Source organism: Mustela nigripes, chromosome 12 (assembly GCF_022355385.1).
Source record: "Mustela nigripes isolate SB6536 chromosome 12, MUSNIG.SB6536, whole genome shotgun sequence".
Taxonomy (NCBI): domain Eukaryota; kingdom Metazoa; phylum Chordata; class Mammalia; order Carnivora; family Mustelidae; genus Mustela; species Mustela nigripes.
Genome location: NC_081568.1, coordinates 148,075,606 through 148,091,432, shown reverse-complemented (window position 1 = coordinate 148,091,432; position 15,827 = coordinate 148,075,606). Strand labels below are relative to the sequence as shown.

Genomic DNA, 15,827 nt, shown 5'->3' with positions numbered 1-15,827 from the left:
TCCTTCGCTCTCTCTCTCTATATATAAAATAAAAAGATATAGTATGTATAGTCCTATTTCCTTGTTCTGTCCCATGGAAAGACCTAGAAACAATGACCAACCCAATAGCAACAAGCATCCCTAGCAACAGAGATTCTGGTCTTGAAATATCATTTCCAAATTAAAAAAAATTTTTTTTTTCTTGGAAAAAATTACATATTCCAGGTTTGAGGCAGGAAATACACAGATGAGTCAAGAAAATCTTGCTATATCACACTACCAAAGACAAATTAGGGTTGTATCAAAAACCGAGAAATAATTTAAGAAGCTCTCCCATTAATTAACAACAGGAAAATGTAAGCATCACAGTTAATTACAATTCATGACGTACACCTGGAACTCAAATATTTAGATACAGCAATTAATAATGACATTTTAAAAAACCTAGTCACCCTCGAAGCACTTGGGTGGCTCAGTGGGTTAAAGCCTCTCTCTGCTTTCGGCTCAGGTCATGATCCCAGAGTCTTGTAATCAAGCCCCACATCGGGCTCTCTGCTCAGCAGGAAGCCTGCTTCCCCCCCTCTCTCTGCCTGCCTCTCTGCCTACTTGTGATCTCTCTCTCTGTCAAATAAATAAATAAAATCTTTAAGAATAAATAAATAAATAATAACCTAGTCACCCTCAAAGGGTGATAGTTTATATTGAAAACTAGTAAATAAAATGAAAAAAGAAAAAAAGACGAAACTTTCTTTTCTGTCTTTCCTACATAAACTGTACGCTGGAAAATCAATCAGTAAGGAAAAACATCTCTTTATAGATGTACCTCACTTAATGTAAAGAAAAAAAAAAAGAAGAAGAATTAGAGTATCACTATTTTGCAACCCTAAAGGAATTAATGGCTCTAGCACTGAAACATCAGTGGAAAAGAAGACCTTCAGACTTCATGTACTGTCTGAAGAAAAAGCACAGCACCACGCTGAGCCCTGCACAGGGGTTACAGCCCTGCACAGGCCTGATCAAGCCTCTGCATCCAGATGCCCATTTGTAGGGGATGAAAAACATGCTGAACTGCATGAGTCTCAGTAAGCAAAGCAGAGACTGTGGGGAAACAAGTCAAACCACCCCAGTTCAACAGAGAAGGGGATGCTGTAAATGAAGACAGACTAAATAAAAATAGGGGGTAGGGGACTAAACTATAATCCTTAGATATACATAATTTGGTATTAAAGCTCACTGGAAGGGGCTCTGGGTGGATGAAAAAATTCTAATTCTTTACCTGGACAGTGGTTTTACAAGGCTTTTGGCCTTAAACTCATTCATTAATAGATTTGTCTATGCAGTTTTATGTGTTCCATGTTACAATTAAAAAAAAAAAAAAAAAGCTTTCTTTAAAAAGTAAATGACCAGTAGTCATTTGATTTATCTGGTTACCTCTAAAGGGCAAAAGGAACTCACCACCCATTCTCCCTGGAACCAGAGGAGTACATGAGGTAACTGTGGGTCTAGGACTCGAAGACCTCAGATCCCTAGAACTCTGCATAACGGAAATCTTAAGAAACTGGTGCTAAAGCATTTACATGAATGACTTTGCATGAACTGAAATCAGTCTTAATTTCTACACAAAGGAGCTTATGTATTAAAGTCTGGCTAAGACAGTAAAGTCATCTCCCTGATAGTGACTTTATTACAAGGCCATGTTCCACAGACCTATTTCAACCAACAGTTTATCCTCCAGGATACTAATACGATACTTCCTTCCTATCTCATACACAGATTTCTTCCCAAAGCTCAGAGTAAGCAGAAAACAGTGATTCAAATTTGCCAAGAGGTTCCCAACACGAGGGAGAGGGAGGAAGACTAGAGGAGAATCCCCTTAACCTCAGAGATATAATCTCACTGAGTACTTTCTAAACTTATCCTGACATTGTAAGGAAAAGGAAACTTCCCTACAAGCAAAGGATGTATAAAAACTTCTAATATAATCTAAAAAAAAAAAGAGAAAAATACAATTAAATACCAATCCTTGGGAAATTAAAAGGGGAAAGCAGGAATGGGTGACTGCCTAAAGGTTTAAAGGAAACTGGTAAATCAGAGAGTGTTATTTCCTTTTGGGCTACCCTGACCCAGAAAGTCAAATCTGACAAGAGGAGAAAAAAGAAAAATTTCACTCTACCACACCTACTCTATGAAACTGAAGGAAATTAATTACCACCAGCACTCTAAAAACCTCGAGAGGGAGGGAACCAGGAGAGACTAATGTGGGTACCCAGGGAGAGTGTTTAGGTTTGCCAGAGAGTGAAGAGGTTAATCAGAAATTTGGAGCTGACAAAGGAAGAATATTACCATCATTACTTCCTTTTGTGCTTCCTATAAATACTTTCCTAACTAGACTGGCAGTTATTTTCTGTCTATTAGTGATGCATACTGGTATACTCTGTTCTCACTGATATTCATAAGCTCCAGAATAACAGGGAGTATGCTTTTTTCCCATCTATTGATCTTCCATATACCAAGTACAGCACCTTGCAAAATGTTTTGCACATAGCATATGCTCAATATATTCGCTGCATTAAATAAATTAAAAAAAAAATCCACGGCAGTCAGGAAAAAGAAGAGAAAACTTGTTTTTCATTATTTCAGAAGACTAAAATCAAGAAAGACTGGAAGAAAAATATGGAGAGGCCCATCAGGCCAACATTCACACACAACTTCTTTAGCACTAGTTGCCTTGAGAGGTAACAATTCCCGTCACAATCTCTGAAGTATTAAAAAAGAGGCTGCATGCCCACTCGTAGGGACTATGGGAATATCTCTGGAGGTTCATCTATTTCTCTATGTCTAGACTGCATTGAGGTAGAAGGAAACTTTGAGATCTGCTTTAAATTCTTTAAGATTTTGTGTTTCTGAATAAGGCCATTCTTGTAGATGCAGACTGAAAAACAAATGGAGAAAATAAGGAGAAACAAATCTATCACAGAACCTATACTAGGACAGGCATTTCCCACCCCACTGGAAATTTGTTGTAATACAAAAGCTCGACCCTACCTCACCAGAGAATTATGTATCAGAACAAACCTCATATACCATGAGATGTTATTCTCATCTCATCCTTGTTATTACTCCCATTTTATAAAAGGACACAGATACTTAAAGAATAAGCAATGAATGGGTTTCGAACTTGACTGAAACTATGCTCCTGCCACTGAACCTTCCCACCTCTAAGATAAATTAGCACTGGCAAAATACAGCACTGCCTCTTTTGTGTACTGGCATTAGAGAACTTAATTTTCTACCATATCTTGATTTCTATACCATAAATTTATGCATGCAGGTCTTACCACTTATTTCAAGCTCTGCCCAATGTGATTTCTTTCCATTTGCTGCTTCCTCAGAGGACATGATTGTGTACATCCTCCTAGGGTCAGGGGGCTCGTATTTTTCTTTGGGCATGCCTGTTGAATTAAAAAAATCCAATCAGTATTCTGAAGAACCAAATAACGAAAACAATGACATCTTTTTAAAAGTAAACACATTAGTATTACGATCTCTAAATACTACTTCCCAACAAAAAGAACTAGGGACTTTTGGAGAAATGGAAGATTTCAGGTCCAGGATGAAAAAAATACAAAACAGGGCTGGATGCTAACAAAGATGCTGTGGCCATAAAGCAGCAGAAAGTCTGAAGAAGCAACCAGTAGCCACAGGTCAGACAACATGAACATAAAAGAATGACTGAGTAGATAAGGGAATGTTTTTAACGGATTTCCAGCTAATAAACACAGAAAGAGTCACATAACTAGAAAATCACTATTTCACAACCCCTAGTAGAAAAAAAAATTGGATCTAGGCAATGATCACCATGATCACAATGATTAATAAAAGCATTAGGTGAAAAAAAATCCAATGGATAAATTATTAAATGGATATATAGGTTATGAGACCTCAACCCAATGACCAATTTCATTATTAGGACAACTAGATCTATATGCCAATATTACCTATGCCCTGGTCCCCTCATCAAAACATATTAAAAATAAGAAATTGAATGTGAATCATATCAAGCCCTTCTACTTCTGGTACCAGCTGAACAAAATACAGGAGACAAAGGACTATGTTAAAAATAACACAAGAGAGGGCAGCTTGGATGGCTCAGTTGGTTAAGCAAGTGCCTTCAGCTCGGGTCATGATCCCGGAGTCCCAGGTTCAAGTCCCACATTGGGCTCCCAGCTCTATGGGGAGTCTGCTTCTCCCTCTGACCTTCTCTTCTCTCAATCTGTCTCTCACTCTTTAAAAAAAAAAAAAAAAAAAACACAAGAGGGGCGCCTGAGAGAGGCTCAATGGATTGGGCCTCTGCCTTCGGCTCGGGTCATGGTCTCAGGATCCTGGGATCGAGTCTCGCATTGGGTTCTCTGCTAGGCAGGGAGCCTGCTTCCCCTCTTCTCTCTGCCTGCCTCTCTACCTACTTGTGATCTCTGTCTGTCAAATAAATAAATAAAAATCTTTAAAAAAAAAAATGTTTTTTTAACTTAACTCTACAGAAATACAGCTGGCCAGATACAGAATACGGAAAGTTACAGATGAGAAAGACCCAATTTCTTCAACAAACACATGACACATGAAAACAAGACAGAGGGCGCCTGGGTGGCTCAGTGGGTTAAGCCGCTGCCTTCGGCTCAGGTCATGATCTCAGGGTCCTGGGATCAAGTCCCGCATCGGGCTCTCAGCTCAGCAGGGAGCCTGCTTCCTCCTCTCTCTCTCTCTGCCTGCCTCTCTGCCTACTTGTGATCTGTCTCTGTCAAATAAATAAATAAAATCTTTAAAAAAAAAAAAAAAACAAGACAGAAGGAAATTGACATGGATCACACAATTTACAAGGCACAGCAATCAAATGCACTACATACACCTGTTTGGGTATATTTGGAAAAACCAAGTGTAAAAACCATTTCTGAGAATCAGACAATTTGAAGTACTAAACAGAAGTTGATACTGAAGGACTATCATTCATTTCACTTGCAGTTATTTCCTTAATCCTTATGTTATCAATACCCTCCAAAATATTTAAGTGAAATGAAATCTCACACCCTTTGCACATTATCCCAAACTCCTTGACTGAGTCTCACTTCACCTTATTCACTTGGATGAGCCCAAACCCACTTTAGCCAACTCTCTACCTTTTCTGGATACTACTCAGCTAAATATAGCTGGAGAAAAACTTACCACCATGTGAACCTAAACTGAGCCAGTCAGCAATCATTTACCTCAAATGGATTACTTATGCTCCAGGAAATTACACTTGAATTCTCCTAGTCCCTGCTACGTGACTTCTCTCTTCAAACCTCTAACACTTATTCCTTCATTGTCTCTTTCTTACTTCTATTTTCTCACTGAAACAGAAAACACAAGAGCCCTTTCTAGGATCTCCCACCTCCACCCATCTACACTCTCTTTTAGTAGGACAAAGTGCCTGCCCTCTGAACACTCAATCCCACCCTATGATCTTGCCTATTCAAGGATATTACTTGGCAATTCTCTCCTACATCACTTTTTCCCTCTAGACTAGATCTTTACCTTCAGTATATATATACATGGTTTTATTTCCTCTACTTAAAAGTCCCGACCCCATTTTGCCCTCCAGCCTTTTTTCTCATTCTCTTCACCAAAAAAGTTATCCCCAGGAGTTGTATATACACTCTCTCTTCTAGTCCTCTTTCCCCAGTTAGTCATTCAAATCAGTATGAACTTTTAACGTTCTACCAAAAACTGCCAAGAAAAAAACCAGTGACCTCACACTGTTATACCCAGCGCTTGTTTCTCAGACCTCTTTTTGCTTGCCCTAAGCTCAGTGTTTGATGTAAATGATCACTCCGTGTAGACACATTTGTTCATTTGGCTTTCAGTGTACCTTTTATATTGGTTTTCTTATCTCACTAGATTTAGTCTTTTGCTAGCTCTTCCCGCAGAATCAGAATTAATTCCATTTTACCAACAGAAACCTGAAGCCCAAAAAGGTTTAAGCAATTTAACCATCATCATAAGGCTGAGAAGTAAGAGAGTCTGGCTTTGTGTCCGATTAAAAATTAAAGCTACCTTTTTTAAAGATTTTATTTATTTATCTGACAGAGACAGCAAGAGAGGGATCACAAGAAGGGGAGCAGTGGAGGGAGAGGGAGAAGCAGGCTTTCCCCTGAGCAGGGAGCCCAATGTGGGGCTCGATCCCAGGACACTGGGATTATGACCTGAGCCGAAGGCAGACACTTAACAACTGAGCCACCCAGGTGCCCCTAAAGCTACTTTCTAAGTGAAATAAGCCAATCAGAGGAAGACAATTATTGTATGATTTCAGTTACATGAGGTACTAAAGTAGTCAAACTCAGAGAGACAGAAAGTAGAATGGTAGCTGCCAGGGGCTGGGAAGGAAGTTACTGAACGTGTGCAGAGTTTCAGTTTACAAAAGAAGAATTATGAAGATGGATGATGGTTAATGGTTAACCGACATTATCAATGTATATAATACTACTGAATGCTAAACTTAAAAATGGTTAAAACAGTAAATTTTACATGTATTTGCCACAATAAAAAAAAGACTGGAAAAAAGTCAAAGCAACTTTGACTATGTTATGCTGCCTCCCTAATGAAGGGAAATAGAGCTATTTTTGAAACAGAAATGGGCTCTGGTAGTCAAAATACAGAAGGAGGTAAATAATCCTTTAAAAGCTGCTTGAAAAAACATAAATGGTGAGACAAATCATCTGCACAAGAAATAGCACATCTATTTTTTTGTTTTGTTAAGTGCTATTGACAAAACAAACTATTCTCTTACATGTTAACTTCTTGAGAACAGAATACAATGACTAAAGTTTTTAGACTGATGATAAAAAAAATACCTAACACTGAGAGCTAGAGTCAGAAACTGTTCCTATTCTAGAGGACTATCTGGCAAAGCAAGTGCCCTTTTTGAATGAAATGAATACTCCAAGAACAACCTAGAAAATATAAAATGTGTCAGACTATCAGAGCTCGATGAAAACAGCCCATCATCCAAATGCCATTATTCAAACCCGATTCTACCTTAAAAAAAAAAAAAAAATCTGATCTTCGCTGACTTTCCCCCAGTAAAATTTAACAATGGTAAGAAACTGGCTCTGTCCAGCTGAGGTTAGTATTTTGGTCCTATTATTATTAATTATTTGACTTCTTTGTGGAAATTGAGAAGTCTGATTTATCAACCACCTATGAGCTTACTTAGTTTGAATCAAGGTCCAGAGATGGATCACACGTCAGAGAATGGATAAAAGTGTTACTGAGCTAAGAAATCTGAAAACCAGAGGCACCTGGGTGGCTCAGTTTAGGTTAAGCATCTGCCTTCTAATCAGGTCATGATCCTAGGGTCCTGGGATTGAGCCCCATGTTGCGCTCCTCTGCAAGGAGTCTTCTCACCCCTTATCTCTCTCATATAAATTTTAAAAAATAAAATAAAAAGAAAGAAAAGGAAATCTGAAAACCAGGCTCAGGACCTGGTGTCATTCCATTAGAGTCATAATTTTGCCTAGGTAGCCAACCACTCCACTTCCTGGTTTTGGTAATGTGAGACGGGTAATCTTAAAATTTAAGAGAGCTCATTAAACTGGAAAGCAGCAAGGAGATCTTTATTTCCAAATCCTGAGAGTGAGGATTTGAAAGTGGGGGGAAGGGAGTGTATGACAGAATGAAAGAAATGGTAGCACATAAACTGTCTAACACTATAGTGTACACCTGAAATTAATGTAACACTATGTATCAACTATAGTCAAATTTTTAAAAAAAGGTAGGAAATTGGGCAAACTATTTTCAGGAGCAGCAAGAGGAGCACATCTGCCCACTGAGCAACACCCTTCCCCTATTTTGGGGGGAGTCTGGCAAAACACAGTGCTGGTAGAGGAAAGGGTGTAAGAATGTATACAATTTGGGATGTTTCCCAAGACTTTGAAATCAACAGGCAGATCTCTCCTCTAAATAATCTGCAGTGACATACCGTATTTTTATCTTAGACTAAAAGGTTTCCAAAACAGACCTGAAAACTGCCAAGGATTACAACAGACTTTTAAAAACAGCTATGCCAGAGTCAGCAGGTACAGAGCGCCTGACTAGTCTCAATCCCCTTTTCCTCCAATCCAAGCCCAGGTGTCACTACTGATCCTGGCAGCATAAAGTCCTTCCCCACTCCAGATCTCAGAGAAACAGTTTTTCATTATCTTAGGAGAATTATTTACCTTAAAGAAACACAGGATACTATTTACCAACTCAGAAAGATAAGCTTTCATAATTAAATATTTTAAGAAATGGCTTAAAAAGGGGCACCTGGGTGGCTCAGTGGGTTAAGAAATGGCTTAAAAAAACAACTATAACCATCATGGGAAAGCTAAGTTACAAAGCAGAGTTACAAATCATAACACAACTAGTAAGACTATGCTGGAGCATCTAAACTAAGAGGATCCTAACTGCATACCATAAACTTAGAAAAATTGCCATCTGGATAGGGAAAAAAAATTTAGGAATCCAAATATTCTCTACCCTACAATTCCAGAAATGCCATGAGCATGTGTGTGCAAGTGTGTGAGTGTGAGTGTGAGTGTGTGTGTGTGTGTGTGTGTGTGTGTGTGTGTATGCGTGTGTAGGTGCAGTGAGGGGGTTGGGACAAGAATCACAGGGAAGGTTTTTATAAAAACCCATAGGGAGGGATTTATCAGAATCTAAGAGAGAAAAGAAGACAAGAACACCTACAGAAGCAGACTAGAATGAACATATACACAAAGGTCCTTGCAAAAAGTTATACTCCACCCCATACCCCCAAATAGAAACATAGTTCCCAAATTACACCTCTGGCTAAGAGTGAAAAGAAAATAGCTAATGGAGATAGGGACATAAGGAAAGGGATAGGAGCCTGTGGGCTATTTTTCTGCCAGGAATCAAATTTACACTTAATCAAAAGCAGAGACAAATATCTGAAAAATGCTCCCTATGGGAAAAAAATACATAATTACAAAAACAACCACTAACTGGGAGCTGAAATCCACTAATCATAACAACTCATAGACAAAAGGTGTGCCAACAGCCTGCCTCTCCCCCATCTACACCTAACCTTCAAAATCAATCTAATGGGAAACCAACAGAAGTGCCTAAGAACCCACCCATGCCCTACCTAAATAAAAAGCAAGTCAACATAGAGTGGTCGAACACAAGTTAAGTGTAACACACACAGCACAATGATTCTACAAAATCACTACAAAAGAAAGAAAAAGAAAGACTACAGAAATAAAAAATATCCACAGGGGTGCCTGGGTGGCTCAGTGGGTTAAGCCTCTGCCTTCGGCTCAGGTCATGATCCCAGAATCCTGGGACAGAGCCCCACATCTCTCTGCTCAGCGGGGAGCCTGCTCTTCCCCCCCCCAAACCTGCCTCTCTGCCTACTTGTGATCTCTGTCTGTCAAATAAATAAATAAAATCTTAAAAAAAAAAAAAGAAAAGAAAAATATTCCACAAAAAATTATTTCTTGTGCTTAAAGAAGTTAAAGAGAACATAACACTAATAAACAAAAACTATAAATAAAGAAATCAACTGTGGGACAACACAAAGTGAGATAAAAAAGTAAGAGTGTAGACCTAGCAGGGGAAGAAGTATTTGAATACTAGAATCTCTAAAACAAGACTGGACCAAAAAAGGAGAGTCACAGAATACATAAACACAATTCCTACTAAAACAAAAGGCAAACACTGGCAAAAATTAAACAGACTTTTTAATGGAAAAACCAAAGAGATGATAACGTAATATCTAAGAGAGTAATTACCTATGCTGTAACTCAGTAAACGTACCCTTTGGTATTCACCAAAGAAAAAGAATACATTTATATAATGTGCATAAGTTTTATTCATAGTTGCCCAAAACTGAAAATAACCGAAATGTCCATCAACAATGAAAAGATAATCAAACTGTGATACAGCCATACAAATACTACCCAATAATAAAAAAAAAAAGAATGAACTACTGATACATACAAATATATATATGACTCTCAAACATTACACTGAATGAAAAAGACCCAAAAGATTCCGTTTACATGAATTTGCAGTGCTAACAATGGCTACCTTTCTGCTCACTGATGAAAGTATTCAGTATCTTAAATGAAGGTGATTTATATTAGTATATATATATATATTTATCAAAACCCAAAATGTACATTTAAGGTCTATACATTTCACTTTATATGAATTTTACCTTAACTAAAAAACATTCCATACTCAAACACTTGGTCAAGTATGAAAACAAACAAAAGGACATCTTCAGACAAGCAATTACTAACAAAGCATACAACCATATACCTTTCTGAATTACTCATTATAGCATTGTTCATGACAAAAAGAATAACTTAAGTGAGCATTAATAAGAATGATGGTTAAATGAGTTACTGTGAAGCCATACTATGGAAAATCAAGCAGCTGTGAAAATAATGATGTTAACTATTTGTATTATACTGGATTATTCACTTCATAAAAAATTAAGTAAATAAGTACTTAGGTTAAAGATGTTAGGAGCCAAGATTTTCAGGGTAAGAAAACATTTATAAGTCAAAGAAATTAAGCAAAAACAAAATCATAGTTGACTTGAGAATATTAATATAAACTCATGATTTTATTTTTTAAGATATTTATCTATCTATCTGAGAAACAGTCCACACAGAGGAGGGAGGGAGAGGGATAAGCACACTCTGAGCTCAGAGCAGGGCTTGATCTCAGAACCAAGATCATGACCGAGCTGAAATCAAGAGCCAGATGTTTAACCAACCCAGGCGCCCCTACACTCATGACTTTAAATTTGTTTTTAACTACATAGTGAAATGCTCTAGAAGTAATGTTATCTCTGGAATAACAGCACCCCTAAACTTCAGTTTTGAGAACATAAAGTTCTTTGTAAAATGGCCAACTACAAGTCTGGGGCAAGAAAGGTATAATATGCGTAAAGCCTGAGACATCCTTGAGTGCCAAAAACCTAAGCCAACATGACACAGGAGCCAGCTAAAAGGGATCCTCCACTAGCCAAAGCTGTGACAACTGGAGCAAAAAGAATAATAAAAGAATGAAATGGAATCAAAAATCTATGGAAAAATGATCACTATCAGTGCTGCAAAAAACAGAGCTGGCAGTGCTGTAAAGGGGGGATCGGTAGCAGGAAAAAACTACTGCAGTAACCAAGGCATGAAGAAAGCAAGAAGAAGTGAGGAAAGGGAAGGCCACAGGTGCACATTAGCCACCATCTGGGGTAGCTTTTAAACTAAGAAAACTAATAACTAAAGATAAAGATTTAAGTGTTTATCTTTTCACCAGGTACCACTTTTCAGAACTGACCAAAAGGCCCCAGTTGAATAGTCTTACAAGAATGAAAGCTAATAAATGAAGAATGAAACAAATAAAAAAAGGCAACTTCATTTTAGAATTCCTTTTAGGCAAAGATTATCAACTGTGTTTAAACCATTAGATGAATCATTGGTAGTGGTATAATGCTAAGGTAACACCATCACCCAAGTTGTTTTCTGATCATAAGGCAGAAAACGTTCAACAGAGAAATAAAAGGTTACCTTCTTCATCAATCTTCACCAACACTAATGGGGGGAGAACCAGATACTGACTTTGTCTCTCAATTTGACAATATGACGGAACATGAAGTACACATCAATGTTTATCTTGATTAAGAAATAGAGGAAATGACCAGATGACGCCAAAGAAGCCATCAGACCAAATGAGAACGTAGGACTTTCCTGCAGGTCTGCTGCCTTCAACAACCTGGTGTCAAGACTATTTTATTTTAGATTTGAGAAGAATTAAGGGATATAACCAGATGCAATCAATGGTCCCTACAGAGGATCCACAAATCAGCCATAAAAGACATTTTGTGGACAACTGGAGAAAGATTTAATACCTAGTTCATATTTAAAATATTAGTGAATAAATATGTGATCATGTTATTTTGGCCATATACAAAAACGTTTATTAAAAGGCACTCTGGGGGCGCCTGGGTGGCTCAGTGGGTTAAAGCCTCTGCCTTCGGCTCAGGTCATGATCCCAGGGTTCTGGGATCGAGCCCCACATCGGGCTCTCTGCTCAGTGGGGAGCCTGCTTCCTCCTCTCTCTCTCTGCCTATTTGTGATCTCTGTCTGTCAAATAAATAAATAAATAATCTTTAAAAAAAAAAAAAAACAAATAAAAGGCACTCTGGAGTTAAACATTTTATTTTAATTATATTGGCCAAATTTTCTTCAAGGAAATGGGAGTTACAGCCATTCTCAACTGACAAAATGCTAAATTTAACATCTCTCTTTTCCTTTTTACATTTCCTCCTCCATTCTTTGTTTTGCTTCTTTCTCAAACATGGAGGAGAAAAAAAAAAGGAGAGGGACAGAGCAAAGGGGAAAACCAGGGAGAAATAAACTCATGTGCAAAAAGACCCTGTGATGCGACTGATCAGGCTCCAATTAGGGCTACAAGTTAAAGCATACAACTGACCTCCAAACAACACAGTTGAAAATCCACATGTAACTTCTGACTCCCCAAACGACCAGTAGACTACTGTCAACCTCAAGCCTTTACCGATAACATACACTTTTGATTACATGTTCTGTATGTTGTATGTAGTATGTACTGCATTCTTACAATAAAGTAAGCTAGACAAAAGAAAATGTTAAGAATATCATTAGGAAGAGAAAATACAGTACGGAAGTGTACTGTAAAAATTCCACACAAACGGACCCATGCAGTTCAAACCCATATTGCTCAAGAGTCCATTACATTTGAAAAGGTAGTGACACTAACCTCAGTGCCAATTTCTTCCAATCTAATTTTTCACTAAATTCAATTGATTTTCACCTCTTCAGGATTAAATGTTTTCTCCATTTTCACTGCTACTGAGTTCATTCAGACCCTCCTCATTTCTCAGCTTCAAGGATTAACAACCTCCTCTACATCCACCTTTCAGATAGATGCCTGCTCCTATCACTGTCCTGCTTAAAACCCAAGATGACCCATCTGCCTATCTGCCTAAAGTCCAAACGTCAAAGTCCCTACAATCACCTCACAGTCTGCACCTCGCAGCATCTCGTGTAAGCTCTACCACATTATACTAATGAACTGAACTAAACATTCTTTCTTTCATGACCTAGAATCAGGTTTTCCTAAAAGAGAAATCTAAAAGCAGCTCAGTACATCTGAACCATCCTTCCTTAGGGAAGGAATGAAGATTCCTTCACAGAATCATTCATTCAACAAATACTTACTCATCACCTTCCATGTGCCAAGTACTATGCCAGGTGCTAGGAATAAAAATAAGAAATACATGATCATGGAGCTTAATCTACTGGGGGAGCAAAAAAAGTTTCACAACCATGTAATCACACTACAACCCTTTCTTATTTCTACAGACATCACTCTAAGTTAGGACTTTGCCTTTCCTCAACTAATATAATGGACTCTTATAACTGGTATTCATGCTTTTAAGATTACAACTAACTTACGTTATCACTACCAAATTATTCTTCCTAAAGTTGAGTTCTCATTACACTGGAAAATCCAGGAAAAAGAACTATTCTTTGTAAAGACCTGGCAGATCATCCAGAATGACTTCTGGTCCTATACTATCTTTAAAACTATGATTCTATGTCATCCCCTATCCCATCACTGCCTCAACTCTGCTGCTTAGACAACATTCAAACGTCACTTTAGAATTCAAAATATTCTGCCTTTCCAGACTTTATTTCAATACTTTTGTCTCTTTTGATACAACTGACAGACAACTGCCATCCTTCAAATATGCTCCACTATCTTCTTTCCATTCCCACATTATTACAAAAACACCACACCACTACATGAATGCCACTTAAAAAACAAAATAAAACAACAACAACAAAAAAGCCTCCCTCTTTGAACACAATCCAAACAATAATTTATTCACAGGTACATTAAAAAATTGTGCATAACAACAAATACTAATTTAACCTGGATTTTGTTCCTACCAAGACATGTAAGACATTTAAAATGTGAATGTCATATAAACATAATAATTTGATACTTTAAAAAATGAAAACACTGAAATTTTAAGTTGATGGTAATTATGGCTGAGATGGCAGGCCTAAATTACTGTAAATTACTTACTTACCTTCTGTTTTTTCCAGGTGTATTAGTTGAAAAACACGTGACTGTAAATAAACCAGCTAGCCCCCTTGGACTACATTCTTCAGCCTTCTTTAGAGTCTCAAGTCCGTGAAGGCACTGCTACATCCCATTTTAAACCCCAACTATCCTCTCAATGTAATCATAATTTGTTTTCTTTTTCTCTCCAGGTTTCCTCCACGACTGATGGGCCAATTAAAAGTTTACACAAATGATAAACTTCATTCAGAAGCTATCCTTAGTGGTAGAACTATCACCAGGTCTGTCACCAGTTCCCTGTGGCAGGCAAACCAAACATAAAAAAAAAAAAAACAACGTAAAAGCAATGTAAATCCTAACTGTGGATCTGTAGAGTCAAGGGCTAATCTTATATATAGCCAACGATACTACCGCAGGCATCTTATAACTCATGATAATCTCTCAAAAAGGTTATTTGAATTGCACAGGAGAGACAGAATAAAAAGCTAGTAAAAAACAAACAAAAAAAACCACAAAAAACAAAAAACAAACACAAAATCCCTACTAAAAAAGACCCTACTAAAAAGTGACACTGTCTGGTTTTCTAACCTTCCTTCCGCTATGATCCCCACCCATTTTCCAAGCCAGAAATAGGGGTACTATCCTTAACTCTTTCCCACGCAACCCCAGCCTTCACATCCCATCCGCAGTTCCAGCCCATTTTACCTTCCTAAATCTTCCTCTCACCCACTGTGCCTCCATTCCTGGGCTCTTCTGCGAGATATGAACTAATCCAATGACCTCAGGTCCACGTTCTTCTGCTGCCCCCTAATTCAAATGCAGCCTAGACACTATCCAGAATGACCTCCTAAAAATATAAGTACTTACCTCAAGGTCCTAAAACCACATCTCCTTCATCCTTGTACCCATGGATTAACACTGCACCTGACATAAAGGAGGCTCAAAGATGAGTTGAGCTAAACAGAGGAGACCCAGGCTCATTTACAAAACAAAGATTTTGACCTGACTCCTGTGTGCCTCTCCAGTCTTAGCCAATCAATTCTCATTTATTTCTCACAACACTCCACGCCTTAGCATGTGCTGTGGCTCCTGCCTGAAACGCCATTCTCTCTCCCCTCCAGATACCTCAGGGACTCTAGTCATCTTCAAATGCCAAATCAGATATCCAACTTCAAAAAGGTCCTTCTTCTCTATCCCTCCCAAACACAGGAGCTTATCATGCCCTGCTTTGAGCTACTCCGACCCTTGAAGATATTTCTGTAATAGTATGTTTAACTCCACCTTTTTTTTTTAATGTCTCACTCACCTACTCTAATACAGCTCCTTGGCTTTATATTTTAAATATGTTTTAATCTCTTCAGAGCCTGAAAAATGATAATTGGTGAATAACTGTAAAAATTCAAGGAGAGAAGCTGTGGTAGTTAAAAATAAAAAAAAGAAGAGGAGCACCTGGGTGGCTCGATAGGTTATGCCTCTGCCTTCGGCTCAGGTCATGATCTCAGGGTCCTGGGATCATGCCCCCCTACATCAGGCTCTCTGCTCAGCATGGAGCCTGCTTCCCCGACCCCCACCTCTCTCTGCCTGCCTCTCTACCTACTTTCGATCTCTCTCTCTCTTAAAAATTTAAAAAAAAAAAAAAAAAAAGGAAGAAGAAACATTTTGTAAAAGACAAGTGT

The 15,827-nt window shown here is 38.1% G+C and overlaps 1 protein-coding gene across 3 annotated transcripts in view; it reads right to left on the bottom strand.

Annotated features, from left to right (window-relative positions):
* Positions 1 to 15,827, bottom strand: part of CNOT6 (CCR4-NOT transcription complex subunit 6) — a 75,064-nt gene that overhangs the window by 43,492 nt on the left and 15,745 nt on the right. For all 3 annotated transcript variants that reach the window (XM_059416202.1, XM_059416203.1, XM_059416201.1), the window contains exon 2: positions 3,318 to 3,431. In XM_059416202.1, the coding sequence (XP_059272185.1) occupies positions 3,318 to 3,429 (112 nt within the window). In that variant the 5' untranslated portion in view covers positions 3,430 to 3,431. The remainder of the gene's footprint in view (positions 1 to 3,317; positions 3,432 to 15,827) is intronic.